The 23,827-nt window shown below is 42.0% G+C and overlaps 1 protein-coding gene across 1 annotated transcript; it reads right to left on the bottom strand.

Moving 5' to 3' along the window:
* Positions 1 to 20,732: 20,732 nt before the first annotated feature.
* Positions 20,733 to 23,549, bottom strand: IZUMO1R (IZUMO1 receptor, JUNO). Its single transcript, XM_025928962.2, has 4 exons — positions 23,412 to 23,549; positions 22,190 to 22,397; positions 21,177 to 21,314; positions 20,733 to 21,031 (listed from the first exon to the last, which is right to left on the bottom strand). The coding sequence occupies exons 1-4, from the start codon at positions 23,547 to 23,549 to the stop codon at positions 20,763 to 20,765; spliced, it is 753 nt and encodes a 250-aa protein (XP_025784747.1). The 3' UTR covers positions 20,733 to 20,762.
* Positions 23,550 to 23,827: the final 278 nt, after the last annotated feature.

Raw genomic sequence — 23,827 nt, 5'->3', positions numbered from 1 at the left:
ATCATTCCAGTTCTGTGACAAATGTTGATGGTATTTTGATAGAGATTGCATTAAATCTATAGATTTCTTTGGGCGGTATAGACATTTTAATAATATTTGTTCTTCCAACTCATGAGCATGAAATGTTTTTCTAGTTCTTTGCATTGTCTTGAATTTTTTTCATCAGTGTTTTATAGTTTTCAGAGTACAGGTCTTTGACTTCTTTGGTTAAGTTTATTCCTAGATAATTTATTGGTTTTGGTGCAATTGTAAATGGGATTGTTTTTTAATTTCTCTTTCTGCTGCTTCATTATTAGTGTATAGGAATGCAACAGATTTCTGTGCATTTATTTTATATCCTGCAACTTTACTGAATTCATTTATCAGTTCTAGTAGTTTTTTGATGGAGTCTTTTGGGTTTTCTATATATAGTATTATGTCATCTGCAAATAATGGCATTTTTACATCTTCCTTACCAATTTGGATGCCCTTTATTTCATTATGGTGTCTGATGACTGTGGCTAGGACTTCCAGTACTATGTTGAATAAAAGTGGTGAGATTGGACATCCTTGTCTTGTTCCCGACCTTAGGGAAAAAGCTCTCAGTTTTTCACCATTGAGTATAATGTTGGCTGTGGGTTTTTCATATATAACCTTTATTATGTTGAGGTATTTTCCCTCTAGACCTCCTTTTTTGAGGGTTTTTATCATGAATGAATGTTGTACTTTGTCAAATGCTTTTTCTGCAACTATTGAAATGATCATATGGTTTTTATCCTCTCTAGTATTGATGTGATGTATCGTGTTGACTGTTTTGTGAATATTGAACCACACTTGCATCCTGGGAATAAATCCCACTTGACGCTGGTATATTTTTTGTAATGTATTGTTGGATTTGGTTTCCTAATATTTTGTTGAGGATTTTGCTTCTATGTTCATGAGAGATATTAGCCTGTAGTTTTCTTTTTTGTGGTGTCTTTATCTGGTTTTGGTATCAGGGTGATACTGGCTTCATAGAATAAATTCGGAAGTTTTCCATTCTCTTGTATTCTTTGGAAAAGCTTGAGAATAGGAATTATCTCTTCTTTAAATGTTTAGTAGAATTCACCTGTGAAGCCATCTGGTCCTGGACTTTTGTTTCAGCACTTTGAATGTATCCTGCCAATCCCTCCTGGCCTGCAAAGTTTCTGTTGAAAAATCTGATGACAGACTTATGGGGTTTCCCTTGTATGCAACTGTCTTTTCTGTGGCTACTTTTAATTTTTTTCTTTTTTTAAAAATGTTTATTCATTTTTTGAGAGAGGGAGAGACAGATAGAGTGCGAGTGGTGCAGAGGCAGAGAGTGAGACACAGAATCCAAAACAAGCTCCAGGCTCTGAGCTGTCAGCACAGAACCCCATGTGGGGCTTAAACTCATGAACTGCAAGATCATGACCTGAGCCAAAGTCAGATGCCCAACTGACTGAGCCACCCAGGTGCCCTTTTGTTTTGTTTAAGTAGTATCTACACCCAGTGTGGGGCTTGAACTCACAACCCCAATATTGAGAGTCACAAGCTCTTCCAACTGAGCCAGCCAGGTGCTCCTAAAAAATTTTTTTTATCACTACTTTTTTGCCATTTTGATTACTATGTGTCTTGGTGTATTGAGTTTTTGTGGGGATCTCTGTGCATCCTGGATCTGGCTATCTATTTCCTTCTCCAGATTAGGGAAGTTTTCAGCTATTATTTCTTCACATAAATTTTCTGTTCCTTTTTCTCTCTTCTTCTTCTGAGACCTCTATAATGGGAATGTATTAACCTTGATGGATTCACTGAGTTCCCTAAGACTATTCTCAACTTGCAGGGGTTGGGACTTGGTGTAAACAAGTTAGGTAACAAGTGTTGGGGCAGTGTTGGTTCCACAGATGGGGCGTGGGGAGGGAAATTGCGCCTGTTAGCTCCGTTGTTCCTGGAGGGCTCTCCCATGATCCTTGCCTCTCCAGGCCATGCTCTGAGATGGGCAAGTCTTTTTCCCTCCTGTCTGCCCCTGGCATTCTTCAAAGTACTGGTTCTACACTATATCTGCAAGAGCTGTTTGTCATGCTGGTTCTTTAAGGGCAGGGGGATTCTGCTTCCTAACACCTTCTAGGTTCTCCCAGAGCAGAGCCACTTATTTTTAAAATTCCAGGCTTTACGTCCTGCTGATTGTAAGAACTCATGAGATTTGGCCCCTCTCACTTTCAAAGGCAAATATTATGGGGGTTCATCCTCCCTATTCATCTGTGGACTCCCTGGTGTGAAAGTCTGTTTTTCACCCTTCTCTGCACCACCAGCTCCATCCCCCCATGGTTGGCCATGGTCCCTTTCACTCCCAGACCACATCTTCACTCTTTCCACCTTATTCAGTGTGGCTTCTTCTCTACCTTTAGTTGTGGAATTTGTTCTGCCAGTCTTCAGGTCATTTTCTGGGTTGTTTATGCTTATGCGAATGTTATTTAGTTGTATCCATGGGATGAGATGAGCATAGGGTCTTTCCACTCCACCATTTCCCAACTGACCTTGCCAGTTTCCTGATTTTTTGCCCCTATTTTCAACTCAAGACCAAGCTTACAAGCCAAATATGCTTTCCAAATCAATTATATAACATGTTCCACTTCTAATTAGCTGGCATCCAGCTCCTTATGCTAACAAACTCCAATCAGAGCTTATGAGGCTATCCTCATGCCTTTTTTTTTTTTTTTTTTTTTTTACTGTAAAGCTTCCTGCTTGCCTTTGAATCTCTACCAAATGGCAAATGATGGTGGCTGACTCCTCTGTTATAGCAAGCTCTGAATAAATAGCTTCTGTTTATTCTCATTTAGGTAATCTTCATTTATTTCCATGCAACCTTTTCCTCCATTCATATGTGTTCCATTCCCTCCTACCTATAGGACCAAGATGTTCTAAATGTTCCTGTAGAAACAGTAGGAGCAGTAACACAGGTGGCTAATAACCAGTTATCTTCTCCCTTCTTCTCCACTCTATATGTTAGCATTCACTGTAGGTTATCTTGTGATTAATTGCTTGTTGGCTGGAGTCTTTAATTTATCCAAATTGAGAGGTGGTATTGATTGAGAATCAAAACTGTACTTTCTTTCTCACTCCAGTACTCAAAAGAGAAACATGGGTTCAAAATGAAGTTATGGAGCCCTAATTCTCAGACAGTGTGAGAACGCTGCAGAACAGCTTTAACCAGGGTAGAAAGGGGCAGTCTCTATTCATAGCTTGTGTTACTGTTATCTAAGACATAGGCCAAAAGAAGGAATTTGAACTTCTCTAATGGGAGATAGGAAAGTCTGAAGAAAGAAATGAGTCCTCATGGTGGTAAAATATGTTTCATTTCAGATGCCTTTGAGGGAAAAAATAGCTGCAACTCAGAGTGGAAAAATTCCCCCCTGTTTTTCTATCTTTCCAACATTCCACTGCCCCCAAGCTCCCTCTCCCACTTCCTTACTTCCTAGCAGAGCCAGAAGATGGTAAGACCAGAGTTCAGCCAACAGTTCTGCTAAATCAGATAAAGCCATTTTCACTTATCAAATGCCTGCAGTTATGGATTTCTAATGTCCAACAAGGGTACTAGGGATTGGTTATTCTGAAGGGAGAGTCAGACAGAGGTATTTGTGGTTAAAAGAGAAAGGTCTATGAGAAGAAAAGAGAAGGAAAAATTGGAAATTGGCATATATTTAGCAGCTCTGGACAATAAAGCTTTATTCTTTTATTCAAAGAACTGAAACTTGGATCAGGAAAAAAAAGACAATCAATTTTTTTCATCACTCCTTTCCAACCCCATGTGGATTTAGCAATAAAGATTGGCATAACTTTTCATCAGAATTCAATGAAAGGAAGGTGGGAATATAGAAAAAGAGTTATTACCAGAGCTCATCTACTAGGCTGAGGAAACAACTTCATTATAGACCACAAAGTGATGAGGATATGCCCTGAGGATGATGGCCCAGTTGGAGACATGGTAAGATGGATTCTATCCCTGTTCCCCGCCTCTCACTGCTGCCTATTTCTCCCTTCCAGAAAGGTTATTAGAGACATGATTTGTGGAAGAAAGAAAGGAGGAGCTTGCCATATGGGTTACATCAATGGATAAATCTAACCTGATTCTTCTCATGATTTCCTTGCCTTCCATTATTTCATCTTGTGCTTCTCCTGACTGGTGAAAAAACTCAGAACCCTGGCAGGAGTGTGCTGTACTTGATGGTGTTCCTAAAACAGAGGATGGTTGTAAGGATAGGAAGAAATATCACTCACAGAGATTTCCAGCATAGAACCCAGCATATGGATGATCCTCAATAAATGGTAGTAGATGCTGATATAGAGTGAAACATTGCTATTGGCTACAATTGTTACTCAGTAGTGCTCTGGAAATATTAGTATAACCTCAGTGAAACATAGGCAATGTTTCTTGCTCCTGGGTTGTTGAGAGCATCTGGAGAGAGGAACTCTCCCTTACGAGCATCCTCTTCTATCCTGTGTAGCAGGGCTCTTTGCCTGGTATCTTCTCCCGTTTATTCTTCATCAAACTCCACTTTTCTTTGTTGTCTCTTCAGAGCTCCATTACCCCCATGTACATGTTATGTGTTAATGAAAGGGTATTGATTAGAATTATGCATAATATATTATTAAGGCAAATGGATGTTTTGGGGTATATGGATGGCTCAGTCAGTTGAACATCTGACTCTTGATTTCAGCTCAGGTCATGATCCCAGGGTTGTGGGATCCACACTGCTTAAGATTCTCTCTCTCTCTCACTTTGCCCCTCTCCCCGCTTGCTCACTCTCTCTCTTTAAAATAAAATAATAACAAAATGGATATGTTTGAAAATATTTTTTCTTTAAATTTCTGAAAGAGTTTGTGTAGAGGTGGTATGACTTCTTTAAATGTTTGGTATGATTCATCAACCAAGCCATTTGGACCTAGAATTTTCTTTATGGGAATGTTTTTTAACTATAAGTTTATTTTTCTGATGGATATAGGACTACTTAGATTATTTCTTCTCATGTTTTGTATCTTCTTGATAGTTTGTGTCTTTCAAGGAATTTTATTTTATCTAAGTTGTTGACTTTACTAGCATAATGTTGTTTACTTATTATGCCTGTCCTTTATTATGCTTTTAATATCTATAGATTCTAGAGTGATGTTACTTCTCTCATTCCTGATATTGGCAATTTGTGTATTTCTTTTTTTTTTCCTTATAAATCTGGCTAGAGAGTTTCAATTTTATTGATCATCTGAAAGAACCAGCTTTTTATTTCATTGATTTTTCTCTGTTATTCTTTTGTTTTCTATTTCATTGATCTCTGCATTTGCTCTTTATTATTTCCTTTCATCTGCTTACTTCGAGTTTAATTTGATCTTTTAAAAAATAGTTTCTTAATGTGGAAGCTGAAGTCATTGATTTGAGACTTTTAGTGTTTTTTAATATAAACATTTGGTGTTATGACTATCACCCTAGGTATTGCTTTACCAGCATCTTATGAATTTTTAGTATGTTGTGTTTATTTTCATTCAGTTTAAAGTAATGTCTAGTTTCCATTTTGATTTCTTCTTTGATCCATTATTTAAAAATGCACCAGTTAGTTTCCTAATATTTGGAATTTTTCCAGAGATCATAATTGATTTCCAGTTTAATTCTATTGTGATCTTAGAAAAAATATGGTATTAATAATACTTTTAAATATATTGAGACTTCTCAATATCTTCAAGTCTTCTATATCTTTATTCATTTTCTATCTACATGTTGCAATAATTATTGAGATAGGTGATTGACATCTTTGACTAAGGTTATGAATTTGTCTACTTCTTGCAGTTCTATCAGTTTTTGCTTAATGTGTTTTATAGCTCTGTTATTCTGTATACAAGCATTTGTGTGTATTGTTATGTCCTCATGATGAATTAAACCTTTACCATTATAAAATGAACTGCTTTGTCCCTGGTAATAGTCTGTTGTGAAATCTACTTTGTCTAATATTAATATATCAATACAGATTTCTTTTGCATAGCATTAACATGATATACCTTTATTTTACTTTTTATTTATTTGTGTGTTTACATTTAAAGTATATTTCTTGTATATGGTTCGGTCTTCTTTCTTTTTTTTAATCAAAACCAGACAATCTCTGCCTTTCAACTAGAATGTTTGATCATTTATATTTAATATGATTAGTTATATGATGAGATTTAAGTCTACCATCTTACTGTTTTCTATTTGTGCCATCTGTACTTTGTTTCTTTTTTCCTTTTGTGTGCCATATTTTGGATTATTTTTTATGATCCCATTTATTTACTTTGTAAATAGCTACAACTGTTTTTTTATGTGTTATTATGGTGGTTGTTTTAGTGTTTGTATTATATATATTTAACTTATCACAGATTACCTTAAAGTCTGTGATATTGTGATTTTTAAATAAGAAATTTATAGTTGGTCTTGTCCAAAGAAGACATCAAGATGGCCAACAGACACATGAAAAGATGCTCAATATCACTAATCATCAGGGAAATACAAATCAAAACCACAATGAGATACCATCTCACACCTGTCAGATGGCTAAAATCAACAACACAAGAAACAACAGGTGTTGGCAAGGATGTGGAGAAAGGGGAACCCTCTTGCAGTGTTGGTGGGAATGCAAACTGATGCAGCCACTCTGGAGAACAGCATGGAGGTTCCTCAAAATTTAAAAATAGAACTACCCTATGATCCAGCAATTGCACTATTAGGTATTTACTCAAAGGATACAAAAGTACCTTTTGAAGGGGTTACATGCACCCCAATGTTTATTTGGGTATTGTTGATCAATAATACCCAAACTATGGAGAGAGCCCAAATGTCCATTGACTGATGAATGGATAAAGAAGATGTGGCATACATACACAATAAAATATTCTTCAGCTATCAAACAGAATGAAATCTTGCCATTTGCAATGATGTAGATGGAGCTAGGATGTATCATGCTAAGCAATATAACTCAATCAGAGAAAGAGAAATACCATATGATTTCACTCATATGTGGAATTTAAGAAACAAAACAGGTGACCATATGGGAATGGTGAAAAAAGAGAAGAGAGGGAAACAAACCACAAGAAACTCTTAATGATAGAGAACAAATTATGGGTTGATGGAGGGAGGTGGTGAGACATGGGCTAGATGGGTGATGGGTACTATGGAGGGCACTTGTGATGAGCACTGGGTGTTGTATGTAAGTGATGAATCACTGAATTCTATTCCTGAAGCCAATATTGCATTGCATGTTAGCTAACTAAAATTAAAATTTTATTTTATTTAAAAAAAATTTTAATCTTTATTTTTTTTGAGAGAGAAACAGAGTGTGAGTGGGGGAGGGGCAGAGAGTGAGAGGGAGACACAGAATTCGAAGCAGGCTCCAGGCTCTGAGCTGTCAGCACAGAGCCTGAAGTGGGGCTTAAACTCATGAGCCATGAGATCATGACCTGAGCCAAAGTCAGACGCTTAACGGACTGAGCCACCCAGGTGCCCCTAAAATTTAAATTAAAAAAAGGGAAAAGTACCAAAAAATGAGCTAAACATGAATTTTTAGGGTTGCTATGATTAGTGTGAACATCCTTTATGAAAGAATATATGACCAAATAAAAGAGAAGTTTATATTTAGGATGAGCCTTGATGAGTGGCAGTATGGAAGACATTCCAGGTAGAAAGATATCCTAAATAAAGGGCTGGCTTTGGGAGCACTGCCTTTAGAGGACAAAGGAAAAATGGGGGGGGGGTGCAGATTTATTATTAATGGTAGTATTTGGTGGTGGTTTTAAATTATGGGAGGTTTGAACTTTTTGAAGCCTAATAGAACAGCTAAAAAAGAATATGATTAAAAACACAAGCTAGAAAAGTTAGCACTGGGTAAGCTTTTTAGTTGAGAAAGCAAGGAAATCTATAACCATCAGGGAAAAGGAAAGTAAATAAGCTGAGAATATTTGGATGGAGCAAAGTCGAAGGAATTTAGATGTCTAGCACTGCTCGTTATTCCCATATGCCTTGATATAATGAGTAGGAATTATTAAACCTTTTTGAAATTATTCAGCTAGCTCTAAAATGAGGTATTGATTGAATTCTTAGTTCTTTTTTTAGGTCTACCATAATGAAAACATATACACATTTTATGAAAGAAGAAGAAAGTTATTGAAAATAACTCAAAGGTTTAAAATGATTTTTTGTGTTAATATTGTTTTAAGTTATTAAAGTGATTTTTGAGGTTTTTTCTATGTTTGAATATATAATATGACATAAAAATCAGAATTAAGAACTTTCCAAGTGTTATTTAATAAGATGATTAGGTTACTTCAATTGATATCTTATTAATGTTATTTATTTTTATGTTATTAATTGTTGAATTAAAAAGAAAGAAATATATAGTTGGTTTCACCCTCATTTCTGGTATAGAGCTCCTAAAACCCTTGGAATACCCTAAGTGATGAGAGTGATAAAGGTGTTTTTGGTATGTTAATTAGGTTGACTTTTAGAAAGCCCATAAGTCATCTAAGAATACAGGCTGGTTGCCAGTTGAGTCACCCAGGTGATTAGCTGGTTGGAACTTTGAATCTCACCACCTTACTTCCAGGGAGGGGAGAGGGGCTGGAGATTGAATTAAGTCACCAATGGCCAATTATTTAATTAATCACGCGTATATAATGAAACCTGCATTGAAAAAAAAAAAAAAAAAGGACAGGATTTGGAGAATTTCTAGGTTGGTGAACATGTAGAGATTCAGGGAGAGTGGGAAGGAAACTCACCCTTTCTCCATACCTTGCCTGTGCATTTCTTCCATCCGGTTGTTCCTAAATTATATCCCTTTATAATAAACTGGTAGTCTGGTAAGTAAATATTTCTCTGAATCCTGTGAGCCATAATAGCAAATTAATTGAACTGAAGAAGGGAGTCATTGGAACCTCCAATCTATGACCAGCTGAACAGAAGTGTAGGTGATAACCTGGGCTTGTGAATGGCATCTCAAATATATGTATGTTGGGGGCAGTCTTGTAGGACTATCTCCAGGTAGATAGTGTCAGAATTGAGTTGATTATAGAACATCCAGCTGGTGTTGTAGAATTTCTTAGTGATATGGGGAAAACTCCACACAAACACATTGAAATTGGGTTCAGAAACATTAAAGTCATATTATACCACTTTACTATGGTATAAGAACCTTACAGTAACACACTGCCATTTCTTCCCCACTACGTAATATTTTAAGGAGATTTAAATAATTTTTAAGGCTCTTACATATCCACTCATGTAGTAAATCTTTCCAGTGTTCCTCACTCCTTTGTGAAGATCTATATTTTGATCTATCCTCATTTTCTTCTGCTTATTTAACATTTCTTAGTGTATGGGTCTGCTAGTAATGAATTCTTTCAGATTTTTCTAAAAAATATTTTGTAAAAGTATTTTGTCTTCATTTTTAAAAGATATATTAGCTTTCTAGGGTTGCCATAACAAAATACCCAGACTGGGTTTCTTAAACAACAGAAATGTATTTCCCCTGAGTTCTGGAGGCCAAAAATTAAAGATAGGGGTATTCACAGGTTAGGTTTCTTCTGAAGCCTCTCTGTTTGGCTTGTGGATGGCTGCCTTCTATGTCTTCACATTGTTAGCTCTCAGACTGCATCTGGGTCCTATTCTCTTATTTTTTTTAAGTTTATTTTTTTTATTTTGAGAGAGAGAGAGAAAGAGAGAGAGAGAGAGAGAGAGAGAGAGAATATGTGAGTGGGGGAGTGTCAGAGCAAGGGAGAGAGAATACCAAGCAAGGCTCAGTCTCACAAACTGAGAGATCGTGACCTGAGCTGAGATCAAGTGTTGGACACTTTACAAACTGAGCCACCCAGGCACCCCCTTAATCTCTTATTATAAGTTATTACAAGGACGCCAGTCATACTGGATTAGGGCCCACACATACGACTTTATTTTATTTTAATTACCTCTTAAAAGTCCTATCTCCAAATACAGTGACATTCTGAGCTACTGGGAAGTTAGGATTTCAACATACAAATTTGGAGGTGGGCACAGTTCAGCCCCAAACAGATACTTTTTCCAGGTATAGAATTATAGGTTGACAGTTTCTTTCAGCACTTTGAAGATGTTCTCCATTATCACCTCACTTGCATTGTTTACCATAAGAAACATGCTGTCATCTTTCATTTTGTTCCTCTGAATATATTTACTCTTTTATTTCTCTGGCTGTTTTAAGATTTTCTCTTTATCCAAGTTTTGAGCAATTTTATTATTATTTGTTTTGGTGCTATCTTCATGTTTCTTGTGCTGGAGGTTCAGTGAGCATCTTAGATTCAAGGTTTTATCATTTGGGTCTGAAGCAAAAGTGATCTTTTCCTAGGACTCTTCATAGAATTGTGGCTCAAAAGATTTAAAAATTTAAACTTATTGGATTTTACCAATTTACCTTCCACAAAATGTCTACCAATTTACATTTCCATCAGCAGACAGTAGCATATTCTTTTTGATTATTGTCAATCTAAATGGTTATGAAAGTTCCTATTGTTTTCATTTGCATTTCTTTGATTACCTATGGAATCAAGGCTTTGTTCATGCTAATGGATCATGTGTTCTTATTTTTCTTAATTGTGTTAGTCATTTTAGCTCCTGCTATACATAGCACCTGCTATGCACCAGGGAGCATTCTATATGCTAGGGATAGTGCAACAAACAAGAGATAGGGGGCTCTCCTCTCAGGGAGCTTGCCTTCAAATGGGAGTGGGAGAAGACAGCACACACATGCAACTTCAGATGGTGATACAAGCTATACAAAAATAAGATGATGTGATGCAGTATATACTGGGTCATTGCGGAAGGCTTCTCTGAAGATGTGATATTTGAATACCCAATTATGAGAAAGATTTAGGTATGCAAAGATATGGGGCAAACTCATAAGAGGAGTAGGAAACAATAAGTGCAAATATTCTGAGGCAGGAAGGAGTTTAGTCTATTTCAAGACTCGAAGAAATCCCATGTGGCTAGAGAATAGTAAGTGGGAGAGAAAGTCAGGAGCTGAGGTCAGAGAGGTAGGCAGTGACAGATCCATGGAACCTATAAGGCCAAAGGAGGCCTGTAAAGTCCTGTAAGGAGTTGAGATTTTATTCTAAATGTGAATTGCTTATACAAATAATTTGCCCATATTTCAATTGGAGTAGTCATATTTTTATATTGATTTTTTAAAACTATTATTGTATTAAAATTATTAACATCTATACATATGCATATTGTAGATGTTTCCCTCTATTTTTCATTTGTCTTTTACCTTTGTTTACAGTGTTTTAAAAATCCCGTTCCCTTTCCTTTCTATTGTGCCTTCTAAAAAATTATAGTAACTCTATTATTAATCTTTCATAGCTCTAGGCTTGAGGAAGTTCTTCTACCAAAATTATAAAAATATTCACCCATATTTCCATCTCACTCATTACTTTCACACATCATCAATTTTTCCATTAGTTTTTATTTTTTTTTATTTTAAATTTTTTTTTTCAACGTTTTTATTTATTTATGGGACAGACAGAGACAGAGCATGAACGGGGGAGGGGCAGAGAGAGAGGGAGACACAGAATCGGAAACAGGCTCCAGGCTCCGAGCCATCAGCCCAGAGCCTGACGCGGGGCTCGAACTCGCGGACCGCAAGATCGTGACCTGGCTGAAGTCGGACGCTTAACCGACTGCGCCACCCAGGCGCCCCTCCATTAGTTTTTAAAATTAAGTAATGTGTAAGACAAATATTTCTACCCCACCTCTGAGTCTCCCTGGAGGGACTAAGACCAATGGATTAAGAACTGGGTGATATTATACCTTTTACTTAATAATGAAAACATAGCAACATATATTATTTAATGTCTTGCTATGGCTATTTTGATTATCTTAGAGGGCCAAAAACCACATTTGGCTGGTGTTCATGGAGGTTAAACTCTAAACCTAACCATTGGGGAGAAATGGTCCCCTCTCATTGCCTTCTTTTGTTCTCATCTATGATCCAGATTTTAAGTTTTTTTATTTAGAAGAAGAGAGCATGAGGAAGGGGCAGAGAGAGAGGGAGAGAGAGAGAATCCCAAGGGGGCTCTGCACTGTCACAAAGAACCTGATGTGGGGCTTGAACTCACAAACTGAGATCATGACCTGAGCCGAAATCAGACACTTAACCAACTGAGCCACCTAGGGACCCCTATGATCCAGCTTTTGGGAGTTCTCTGCTAAGGCACCAGGATCCACCCCAGGGAAAAAAATACTCCTTCCTTTTAAAGCTCACCTTTAATTCAAAGTAATCAGAGCCTGTTAAGTTCTAGAGTTATCCTCTGTGAAGCAGGAAACAAAGGACCCGAGACCAGCAGCTTCACAATCAGAGACTGTTCTGGGATCAGAAACAGCTTCTGTCTCTGCAGACACAATGTAGAGCTCAGAAAAGGCCAGGATGAATTAAATTTTTTTGATTTTTCATTGCTGGTACTAACTCTTAGTCACTTTATTCATAAAATGTCCTCACCCTGAAAATAATCCTGTTTCAGTTTTTTGAATATCACCCTTGGGGAGATATTAATCCTCTGGAAAATTTACAATAACCATATGGCTAAGATAGACAAACTGCCTGGGCTGTGAATTTGGAAAGCTGGCTGTAAGGAGCAGCTGCCCAGGCTCCATGCTTTGGCCAGAATGCTCCCACTAGCCCAGTAGTCTGGGTTTCTAAACTCCCAACAGATGGCAAAGTCTTAATGTTAATTGAGTCAGTGGTTTATATTTGAAATATTTTAATTCTGAAGTCACTTTTTCATATTTTCTCCCTTTTTCTGTCTCAATGAAAAAAGTATCTCAACTCCTTGCCAAGGTCAACCTTTGCGTTTATGCCATGGATCACCCACCCATCTTTGAACTCATTCCCTCAGCTCTTCAGCTCTCTTTTAACTTTACCACCCATAACACTTTTCATTTATTCTACAAACATGCACCTCAATCGTTAAAATGTTCCTTAAGCTGCATACTCCTTTAAAATAGCTATCTTATCTGTCTTATACATTGTCAATGGAATTTAATGATTAATGCATGGATTCTGGAAGTAAATTGCCTGGATTTGCACCTGTCACTGACTGTGTAAACTTGGACAAGTTTCTTGATCTCTCCTTGCCTCCATTTATTCATATGTAAATTCTGGATAATAATCGTAGCTATCTCTTAATTAATTAAAGTTAAATAAGTTAACACAAGAAAAAAATAATAAAAATAAAATAGCTACCTTATCCAAATTAGCCACCTCAACCAATCCTCTCTGAGTCCCTTGTATGGTTCCTTCCAAATGATTATCTCATTTGTATTTATTTATTACTGTTTACTCATATTTTTACTGTATTCCTCACTACTATATCATTTCCATGAGGACAGGAATCATGTTTGCCTCACTCATTATTTTATCCATGAAAATCAATGAAGACCAACCAAATGAGTACAAGCACAGACTATTTATTCAAACTTGCAAGAGTGTCAGTCACCATCAGTTGGATTTTGGCAGAAGACAAAGACAAACTCAAAGACAGACTCAAAGACAGGCAGAAGAATGGAAAAAAGAAAAGGATTTGGGTATGTCCTGATTTGATGCTATTGGCATGGGGAAGCTTAAGTGGCCAAGCAGAAATGAGCCATTGCATGAGGTTGGTTAGGAATACACATTTGGCTTTCTCCAATTGGTCCTAAGTTGGAAATGGGGAGTAAAAATAGAGAAGTTGTCAGTAATTAATTAAGTCCTGGCCATTTGGGGATGATTATTAGAGGGGTTATTATTTAGCTTCCTGGACTGGTTGTTATGGATAGTAGTTTGACTTCTTTGACTGGTTCCTGCAGGAAGTAGCTGGCTTCCTGGGCTGATTGTTACAGGTTATGGGGCAGAGCCCTATATTTATAGTCTAGTTATTATTCATTGTTACTCAGTCCCTCAGTCCCCAGGACCAGCACAGTGTCCAGCATAGAGTAATAACTCAATAGTTTTTTATGAATTAATTTGCATATGGATCCAACTCAGAATTTAATATTGCCCCTTTGAGATATAGTTCTTTTCATTTCTCTTCTACCCCTAGTTTCTGCTTTCCTGCAACTTGACTAGCTCCATTTTCTCAGTCACCTCCAAACTGTAGGTAAGTTAGAGATTCTCTGCAAGCTTTTCGGTTTTTTTGTCTACATTTTTTTCTTAGAAAACATGTTTACTTCCAAAGTGTCAAATAACACTTCCAGAGAAGTGATTCCAAAATTCTTATCTCTAGCTCTGACCTCTCTTATGTACCCCAAGTCATTGTCTGATAAACAGCTCTATGCTGACATCTCACCAGCATCTTCAAGCCTATCATCAGCCTCTCCCATCTAGGAAGTCCTCTCTCTTCCTCCAGAGTTTTCTGTTTGGTCCGTTTGTAGCAAAAGCACTACTAAAAGTGCTTTCTGGTTCTGTGGGAGGGAAAATCTGAGGATGGATGTGAGCAGAACAGAAGGAAAGGTGGAAAATGCAAACAAGTGATTGGTTTTGTTGGCAGGAATACTGCCCCTCTGAGGTGCAAGAAGAGACTGGACACTCAAGCTGTCTCACGGGCTGGAACTGGGGAATGTGATCCAATGTGAGAGACACCTGCCTTGGACACCAGAATAATCTCCAAATCTGTATCCTCCTGCTTTCCCCACAAAAAACGCAATGGGACAGTGGGAAATACCTAAGAAAACAGTAATTTTTTATGGAGGGTGTCAGTGAGGATGGGGTGGCAAAAGGAGTGGACAAGGACATGGTTGAAGAGGAACAGAAGGGGTGCTCAGCATTCTTTTATTGGCAGCAGAGGTGGTCTGATCCCAGTGTATTCATGTCAGGCTGCTGTGAATTCCACACTTCTGTATGAAGTCCTATTCAGGAAAGTTATTCAAAAAGGAATCTTAAAGTAAGGGAAGCATACATGTTTTTGTTTTTCACTGGCTACCCAGAACTTCCCAGCATTCTCTGAGAAAGGACTTGAACAAGATTTAATGTTCCCATGTGGAAAAGTGAATGGGTTGCATCCGGTAGAAGGAATGTCCTCCACCCAAGACCTGGTATAATCTAGACTAGGGAAAGTACCTCTTACAAATGGGAGCATCAGAGTTGAGTTTTCAAAGGCTGTTGCTTCCTTTGTGATAGTTCTCTCTCCCCCACCCTTCATCTTTTATGTATTTTGTGGCACTGTATACAAAAGTGTGATCCAAATTTCCATAGGTTCTATTTTCCTAATTGTTTCTGCATCTGCCATATTCTGATTCACTGGTCTCTCCTATAGCCTGACTTAATGCCTCCTAGAGCTCTACTCACAATTAAGTTCCTACCATATGCATTTCTTATGTCATTCCCCTCCTATAAATTTCATCCTATATGTTGTCCTCAGCCTCTTTGTCTCCAGTGTGGCCCCCTTTTAATCTTCTCTTTATACAATGAGATCTTTTTTTAATCTGCAGTTTCTCATTACAGAAGGTAGAATGAATTACTAGGATCTCACAAAGATATTTCTTTCTAAGTGTTCCTTTGCTAAAGAGTGTGAAGGAAACCATCAGTGAACAAGAGATTTCAAAAAATATTTAGAAGATAAAGGCACCTGGTGGTTCAGTCGGTTGAGTGTTCGGCTCTTGATTTTGGCTCAGGTCATGATCCCAGCATCATGGGATGCTGAGTATGGAGCTTGCTTAAGACTCTCTCTTTCTCCCTCTGTCCCTCTCCCCTGCTAGTGCTCTCTCTCTCTCTCTCCCTCTCAAATAAATGTTTATAAATAAATAAATATTTAGAAGCTAGAGAGCATATGGAAACACACAAAGGGCACAGTGGTGGCCAGAAGAAATGGAAGAGGCAGCTGAAGTGGAAAGAGGAGCTGATTTCTGGAAGGAAGATGAGCTCTTATGGGCAGAGCTGGCAGGCATAGGGGGCAGTGAGAAAAAGCCTTCTGTCTTCTGCTCAGTTCTGGAGCTAAGGTAACCCAACTTTAACCCCTGGAGGGAGTCTTCCCTGAAAAGTTAAATTCTGGATAATGCTGAGATTTCATGTATCATGAAATACATGGTATTGACATCCCAAAAAGAACCATCTTTATCCCAGTATTTGAGGGGTCTGCACTCCAATATGGCTCCTGCCAACTCAATCTTGATAGCGTACATATATAAATGGACAACGGTTGGGTGTAGAGTTTCAACCCATTATCTGCAGTAAGCAGCTCAGAAAGCCAGCCTGCTATCTAAATTAAACTTACAGGAAGTTAGGCCGCTATTTTAACAACCAGCCCAGGAAGCCAGCCAATTACCCAGTTAACAATTGGCCCCAACAGGCAGGACTTGATTAACGAGTGACAGCTTTCCTACTTTTTATCCCTGTTCCCAATGGAGGATCTCCAGAGAAAGCCAAATACACATTATTAACCAACCACCTAGGATGCCCCGCTTCCAGTTAGCCTGCCTACAGCTTCCCCATGCCAACAGCCTCCATTAGGGCATACCTGAAGTTTTCCCCTTCAAAGCTTTTGGGTGTCTGCCAGAACTCAAGTGATGGTGACTGACCGCCTCGTTACAGCAAGCTCTGACCAAATAAATTTGCTTGTTCTCATTTCCTTCCATATTCAGAAGGTGCCTGCTAGCCAATAAGCCTTCCCCCATATACCCAGAACTCCCCATCAGCTTTGCTCTTCAGGGGCAAGAAGAGGCACAGATATAACCACAGGACACCTATACCAGCTAGCTAGAAAAATGAACCCAGCCTGTCATTCTTAAATATGGATACACAGCCAAGGTCACCAGACATAGAGAGAACCAGCAGCACACAGGGGAAGATTAAGATAAACAGAGCAGATTGCCCTTGGAGGAAATAGGTCATTCAGACACTAGGGGGAAAAAAAAAAAAAAAGACTTAACAAAAATTCTGATTAGAGCTTCAGTGAGAGTTGAGAAGATATTACATCCATAAAACCAAAAACAGCAGGCTATGAAGAACAAGGGAATAAAAAAAAAATCTCCTGGAAATTAAAAGTGAATTTCCAAAATTAAAAAGATTGGAGGATCAAGAAACTAACCACACAGAGAGCAAAAAGGTAGCCTGTGTGGCAGAAAAGATAAGCCACATTTGGAACTTCTTCATAGGCTTAAATCCAGAAATGGTTCCAAAGTGGGTACCAAGGGACTGGCTGGCTGGGGCTGTGTGGTTCTGTGTTAGAGATCCTTTGACCTGTGTTTTAGCCACATGCATAGATCACTCTGATTAAAGCAAATCAGTTAACTGCAAATCTGATCATTCCATTCTACTGCTGAAAACTATTACTCTTCTAACCACTTATGGGGAGAAAGCTTAGTCCCCATTTCCTGCTCATAACCTGCCATAGCCTGTGCCCTTCCCCTCTCCCTCCATTCCCCACATTTGCTCCAGCCCCACTTGCCAGGGTATTCTGTGTAAGCCTCATGAGCTGAGATTGTGGCGTCAGACTTACCTGGTTTCAAACCACATATGTCTGACCTAATTTGGAAGATGGGGGGCACCTGGGTGGCTCAGTCTGTTGAGCATTCGATTTCGGCAGGGTCGTGATCTTATGATTCATGGGTTCAAGCCCTGAGACGGGCTCTGTGCTGACAGCTCAGAACCTGGAGCCTGCTTTGGATTCTGTGTTTCCCTCACTCTCAGCCCCTCCCCTGCTCATATTCTGTCTCTCCCTCTCTCAAAATAAATAAACATTTAAAAAAAGGACAGAAAGATGGGTATGAGTGTGGCTCTCAAAGCTTTTGGAGCCATCAGATCAGCTAGTACATGTTAGTAGCTTAACAGAGCCCCAGGCACAGAGTAAGTGATCAATATATACTAACAGTTATTAGGGTTCCCAGGACTAGTCTTGTTTTGGCTGTTTTAACCCTACTTTATTTTTATATTTTTACCTAAAACTCCTTTTTAAGAAGTCATTAAACTTGGGGTGCCTGGGTGGCTAAGTTGTTAAGTGTCCAACTTTGGCTCAGGTCATGATCTCACAGTTTGTGGGTTCGAACCTGCATTGTGCTCTGTGCTGACAGCTCGGAGCCTGGAGCCCACTTCAGATTCTGTGTCTCCCTCTCTCTCTGCCCCTCCCCTGCTTGCGCTCTATCTCTGTCTCTCAGAAATGAATAAATGTTAAAAATAAAAAGTCATTAAACTCTCAGCTTTATTACCACACACATACCCTCAGACACTTCATTCAGTCCTCAGGTTTTTCTTTAGATGTTTATTCATTTTTTTTTCAACGTTTATTTATTTTTGGGACAGAGAGAGACAGAGCATGAACGGGGGAGGGGCAGAGAGAGAGGGAGACACAGAATTGGAAACAGGCTCCAGGCTCCAAGCCATCAGCCCAGAGCCTGACGTGGGGCTGGAACTCACGGACCGCGAGATCGTGACCTGGCTGAAGTCGGACGCTTAACCGACTGCGCCACCCAGGCGCCCCGACGTTTATTCATTTTTGAGAGAATGAGCAAGGGAGGGGCAGAGAGAGGGGAGCAGAGGATCTGAAGCAGGCTCCATGCTGACAGCAGAGACCCTGATGCAGGCTCGAACTCACAAACCATGAGATGACATGAGGCAAAGTTGGACGCTTAACCGATGGAGCCACCCAGGTGCCCCCAGTCCTCAGTTCTTAAGAAACTTTACCTAGATGTGTTTTTGAAGCCACAATTTATTGACTCATTTCAGAGCAAGTGAAATTCCTGCTTCAGATAGTTAAGTGCTTTAGGGACCGCCTGATTTTCATTCAGCAATTTTTTCCTAGGTTTTTTTCTTTTTAATGCTTATTTATTTTTGAGAGAGTCAGAGAGAGAGAGAGAGAGAGAGAGAGAGAGAGAGAGAGAGCACAAATGGGGGAGGGGCAGAGAGAGAGGGAAACAGAATCGGAAGCAGGCTCCAGGCTCTGAGCTGTCAGCGTAGAGCCCGAATGGGGTTTGAACCAATGAACAGCAAGACCATGACCTGAGCCAGAGTCAGAGGCTCAATGGACTGAGCCACCCAGGCACCCCTTTTATTTCCTGTTCTTAACGAAGTGACCCTTTTCACTGGGGCTCAGACAGCACCCCCTTCATGAGGACCCCCAGCCCAGGCCCTGTTCTTGCTTGGTCTCCACTGCTAGCATCAGTCTCCTACTCCAGACTCTGAGCACCTCACGTAGGAGGACCATCCTCATTGGTGTTAGAACACGAGTGCCCTGCCTGTAAGAGGTTCTGCTCAGTGAAGGAGCACAGTCAGGGGAGGCGTGGGAGGAATGGGGGTAGAGTTTAATGGACCAGCAGGGCTTGCTGGTGTGTGGTGAGAATGAGTAATCGTCAGCAAAATCAACTACCTCAGATGCAGACCTATTAGAAACCTTCTTTGTCAAAGAAAAGGTTGTAGGGAAGGCACCATCTGTGCTGAGAAGCTGCTGGGCTTCAGCCTCCAGAAGGTGCTAAGTGGGCAGGTTAGCCACCAGTCCACTTCCACAGAGGACATGAAGGCTGCCCTGATGCCCCTTCTTGAGTTCAGTTCTGACTCTTATTCTTTAGGGGCTGGCACTGCCCGAGAGGCACAGACTAGATCCCCACAAACAATGGCACTGGCTTTTTTTTTTTTTTTTTAATTTATTTTGAGAGATGGCAAGCAAGCAGGGGAGGGGCAGAGAGAGATGGAGAGGGAGAAATCCAAGCAGGCTCTGCACGGTCAGTGCAGGGCCTGACACAGGGCTTGATCCCACGAACCGTGAGATCCGTGAGATCAGGACCTGAGCTGCAATCCAGAGTCTGACGCTTAACCGACTAGGCCACCCAGGCACCCCGGCATTGGCTTTTTCCTCTTTCTTTTTGTAAGTTAAAATCAAGGGGGTCCAACTCCCTCATTCGTCTCAGGGGAGAGGGAAGCAGAGACAGTCTTAAATAAAGGCCAAAGGACCTGCCAAAAGTCACACAGAAAGTGGTAGAACTGGATTAGAGCTCTGGCTTCTGAATTTCCAGAGCAGCGTGTTGTGATTCTGGGGTTCATCAGGACAGGAGACGCCTAAAGCAATAGAGGCAGTGGCTTCAGCCTTGCATCCACAGTAAAGACGATGGTCTGGGTAGTCCTTACCCTGGCTTTGGGTCTTTTGTAGGCTGTACTGCTCCCAAAGCAAAAGAGATTGTGAGTCTTCCCCCCCAGGAGGTGTTGCGAGGATAGGAGAAGGCCAAGCACATGTCAAGCAGCTAATGGTTATTAGTTAAGTAGCAACCAACGTTGAGACTTCAGTGCAGGAGGCAAACGGACTCCCTCTTTGGACATTGACTCCCTGACCATAGAGCTAGGAGAGAGTGGGTCCCTCAGAGAGAAAGGGAAGCTGCTGTTTTCTTGGGAGCACCATTAGCTCTGCCAGGGAAGGGGGTGGGCATACACTGGAGGAGAGAGGCCTGGAGTCCCACCTCAGAGACCCCGACTCCAGCCAGCCATAAAGGCAGGAGGGGGCAGGTCACATTGACTCTCCCAGCCCCTGAAAGCAGAGCAGAGAGGTGGAGGGGGGGCCTAGCTCCGAGTGTTCATGGCTTGGGCACCAGCGACAGCCTCAGCGTCCCTACCAAACCCCTGGCCTGCTCTGCTCCATTAAAGGAAGGACCCAAGGGAGGAGGCTGCCACGGCTGGCCTGACCCATAGCCGGGGGGGGGGGGGGGGGGGGGGGGGGGGGGGGGGGGGTGGGGTGGGGGTGGGGGTGGGGTGGCTGGGAGGGCATAGGAGTGTGGGAGGGAGAAGGGGCTTTTAGGATAGGAATGACAGGTACAGAGAGAAGGCCAGGAGACTGTAGGAGACTTCCCAGGGTGGGGCAGTGCTGGCAAAGAGGCGGGCCACGGCCACATTGGGGTTGTCCTGGGTGGGCTCAAACCACTTCTGCAGGCACCGCCCACTGTTCCTGCCCTCAGGGCTTGCCTTGAATGAGTTGCTCCAAATCTTCTCGCACAGGTCAGCGGGGGTGGGGAAGTAATGGGGGAAGGGGTGGCAGACGGCCCTCGCAGGGCAGCGGTTCTTCCCTGGTAGGGAGGCGAGGGGGGGGGGGGATCGAGGCACAAAGTTACCTCCCAAGACTCCCACCCTCACGTCCCCATCCTTTGCCCTAGGGGAGCAGAGGGAGCTCGCGCTTGCTGCCAGGTGGGGGCCCTGTCAAGCGCCACTCACCCCGACTCCAGTCCCAGTCGCCGTGCCAGTTGGACTTGCACGTGTAAGATGTGCGACAGTCTTCCCACCACTGCTCGCAGTCCTCCTGGCAGAGTGGCACATCCAGGATTCGCTCTCCTGGCCCAGCCAAGTCCATCTGGGTGCAGGCATAGCAAGAGACAAGAATGCTAATAGCCAGGATCCAGAGATGATCGGTAGCTACAATGGTACTCTGCCGGTTACCATTGGAAGACACGGAACAGACTCCTAGATACTGACTCCTAGGAAGTCTGTAAGCATTCCTTTACAAATGAGCACAATGAGGGGCGCCTGGGCGGCTCCGTCGGTTAAGTGTCCAACTCATGATTTTAGCTCAGGTCATGATCTCACAGTTCATGGGAGAGAGCCCTGCATCGGACTCTGCACTGACAGCAGGGAGCCTGCTTGGGCTTCTCTCTGCCCCTCCCCCCACCTCTAAATAAATAAATAAACTTAAAAAAAGAAAACCAATGAGAACAATGAGGCTACGGAGGCTGAATGGTTTGGCCCCAGCTACACAACTTCCTACATACAGGAGATGGGATTCAAAGGCAGCAAAACCTTGGATTGTGAGTAACTTGTTCTGCGAGTGTTCCGCAAGACAAGGAAACGTTTCTAATAAATTTTAACTTGATAAACGAGTGATGCCCTGCAATATGAGTAGTACATGACATGGAATGTCACATGATCACAGCTGAGCCAGTGGTTCTTGAAATTCACTTTGATATACAAGTGCTTTGGATGGCAAACATGTTTCCAGAATGAATTATGCTCACAAGCCAAGGTTTTAGTGTCGTCCCTTATCCTAAAGTTCTCATTGGTGCTCCCCTATGCTGCTCTTTGGGGCCCAGAGGTGGCTTTCTCTCCACTTTTTTCCCCAACCCAGCTTCTGACTGTGCTCTGGTCCGTAGGGGGACAGCATGTCCTGCTCCTGCTAGCATCGTGGACCTCAGGCTCTTAGTAACAGGGCACTGTGTGGATGTGCCTCCTGCCTCCCCAGCCCAGCCTTCTGACCTTCCGGATCCAAGGTCCCAGGTTTGGGGAGCACTCATAGAAGCAGATAGCCTGGATGAAGTGCTTCTCACAGCCTGGCATCATCAACCCACAGTGAATCAAGCTGAAGTTGTAAAGCAGGGACACATCGAGGTGGGCTTCCCAGCTTGTGCTGGCCGTGCAGCAGGCATTGTCTTTCCAGGGGGTGCACTGAAGGTGGAGGAAGAAGCAAAAGGCACGGGGTTGGATAAGAGGCAGGAGACGGAGGAGTGTCCAGGGCAGAGAGGTAAAAATGTCCCCTAGAAGAGGGACTGGGCAAATGGGAGGACTTCAGGCCAGCAATGCCCATCTAGAAGGAATGGTGATACTATGTCAATATTTGTAGCCAAAGGGCTCCTGCACACCAATCTCCCTGCCACAGGCTGATGCCATTCCCTAGAAACAGGGTTTCCAGGATCTCAGCTCCTAAAGGCAGCAGAGGAACCCCACAAGACCCAGAGGAGTGTGGGGCTGCCCTGGATGGGAGGGCACCAGAGTTGAGAAGAGCTTATAGGTAAAAGTCAGCTCCACGACTCCTCCTGTGTCCCTGTCAGTTGCCTCTAGGGGTCTGGGGAGGAGTCACCTGAGTCATAAGTCTCCCCAGTGCCTATGGGTAGGAAGGCTAAAGAAGGGGGACCTGGGGCGCCTGGGTGGCGCAGTCGGTTAAGCGTCCGACTTCAGCCAGGTCACGATCTCGTGGTCCGTGAGTTCGAGCCCCGCGTCGGGCTCTGGGCTGATGGCTCGGAGCCTGGAGCCTGTTTCCGATTCTGTGTCTCCCTCTCTCTCTGCCCCTCCCCCGTTCATGCTCTGTCTCTCTCTGTCCCAAAAATAAATAAACGTTGAAAAAAAAATTAAAAAAAAAAAAAGAGAAAAAAAGAAGGGGGACCTGGTTTGTTTGAATGTATGCTGAACCAGTGATGGTTCACTATCTTGGATCACTATCTGCCCCTGCCCCTGTCCCCCAAGTGGCCGGGCAGCTCAGGTATGGGGACTTGGAAGCACTCAACAGTTATGATCTCAAAAGGCCAAAGTGTCCCTCCAGTGGTCTTTGCCCAAATCCCAACATAAGGAACCAAATGAGTGAGGGTTGGTGATGGTTCAGAAGCCATCTTGGCATTTGTGTCCCTTCCCTGATCTGCCACAGCAGCCTCACTCCCGTCCCCAGGCAAGGTCTGGCCTTTGTACCTCATCGTAGAGCTGGTCTTCTGGGCCAGGCTCTCGCTTGTGGTGTTTGGTGTTCATGCAGACATTGAGCAGCTCGTCCCCAGCCCAGATGGGCACGACTGTCCACAGCCGTAACACGAGCTGCCACCACCGTCCCATGGCCTACTGCAGAGAGGAGACCCACCTGCTTGTGTGATAGACAGGACGCCCGCTCCATTCTCTCTACTCTCCCAGGGAGTGAGTATGGGTTTCAAGGCTCCCTCCCTCAAGTGATTATGACACTCTGGCTGCCCCGAGGACCTCTATCTGAGGCAGCATCATAAAACGTCAGGGCAGGTGAAACAAACCTGAGAGTTCTGATGCCCACCCCCAACGGATGCACAGACACGTGAGTGAAATCCCAGGAAGAGGCCAGCCCTGAGGTAAGGGAGGGTCTG

The sequence above is a fragment of the Puma concolor genome, chromosome D1 (genome assembly GCF_028749965.1).
Source record: "Puma concolor isolate L17-30 chromosome D1, mPumCon1.1.hap2, whole genome shotgun sequence".
NCBI classification, from domain to species: domain Eukaryota; kingdom Metazoa; phylum Chordata; class Mammalia; order Carnivora; family Felidae; genus Puma; species Puma concolor.
Note: the sequence above shows the minus strand (reverse complement) of the source record. Positions and strands in the feature narration are given on the sequence as shown.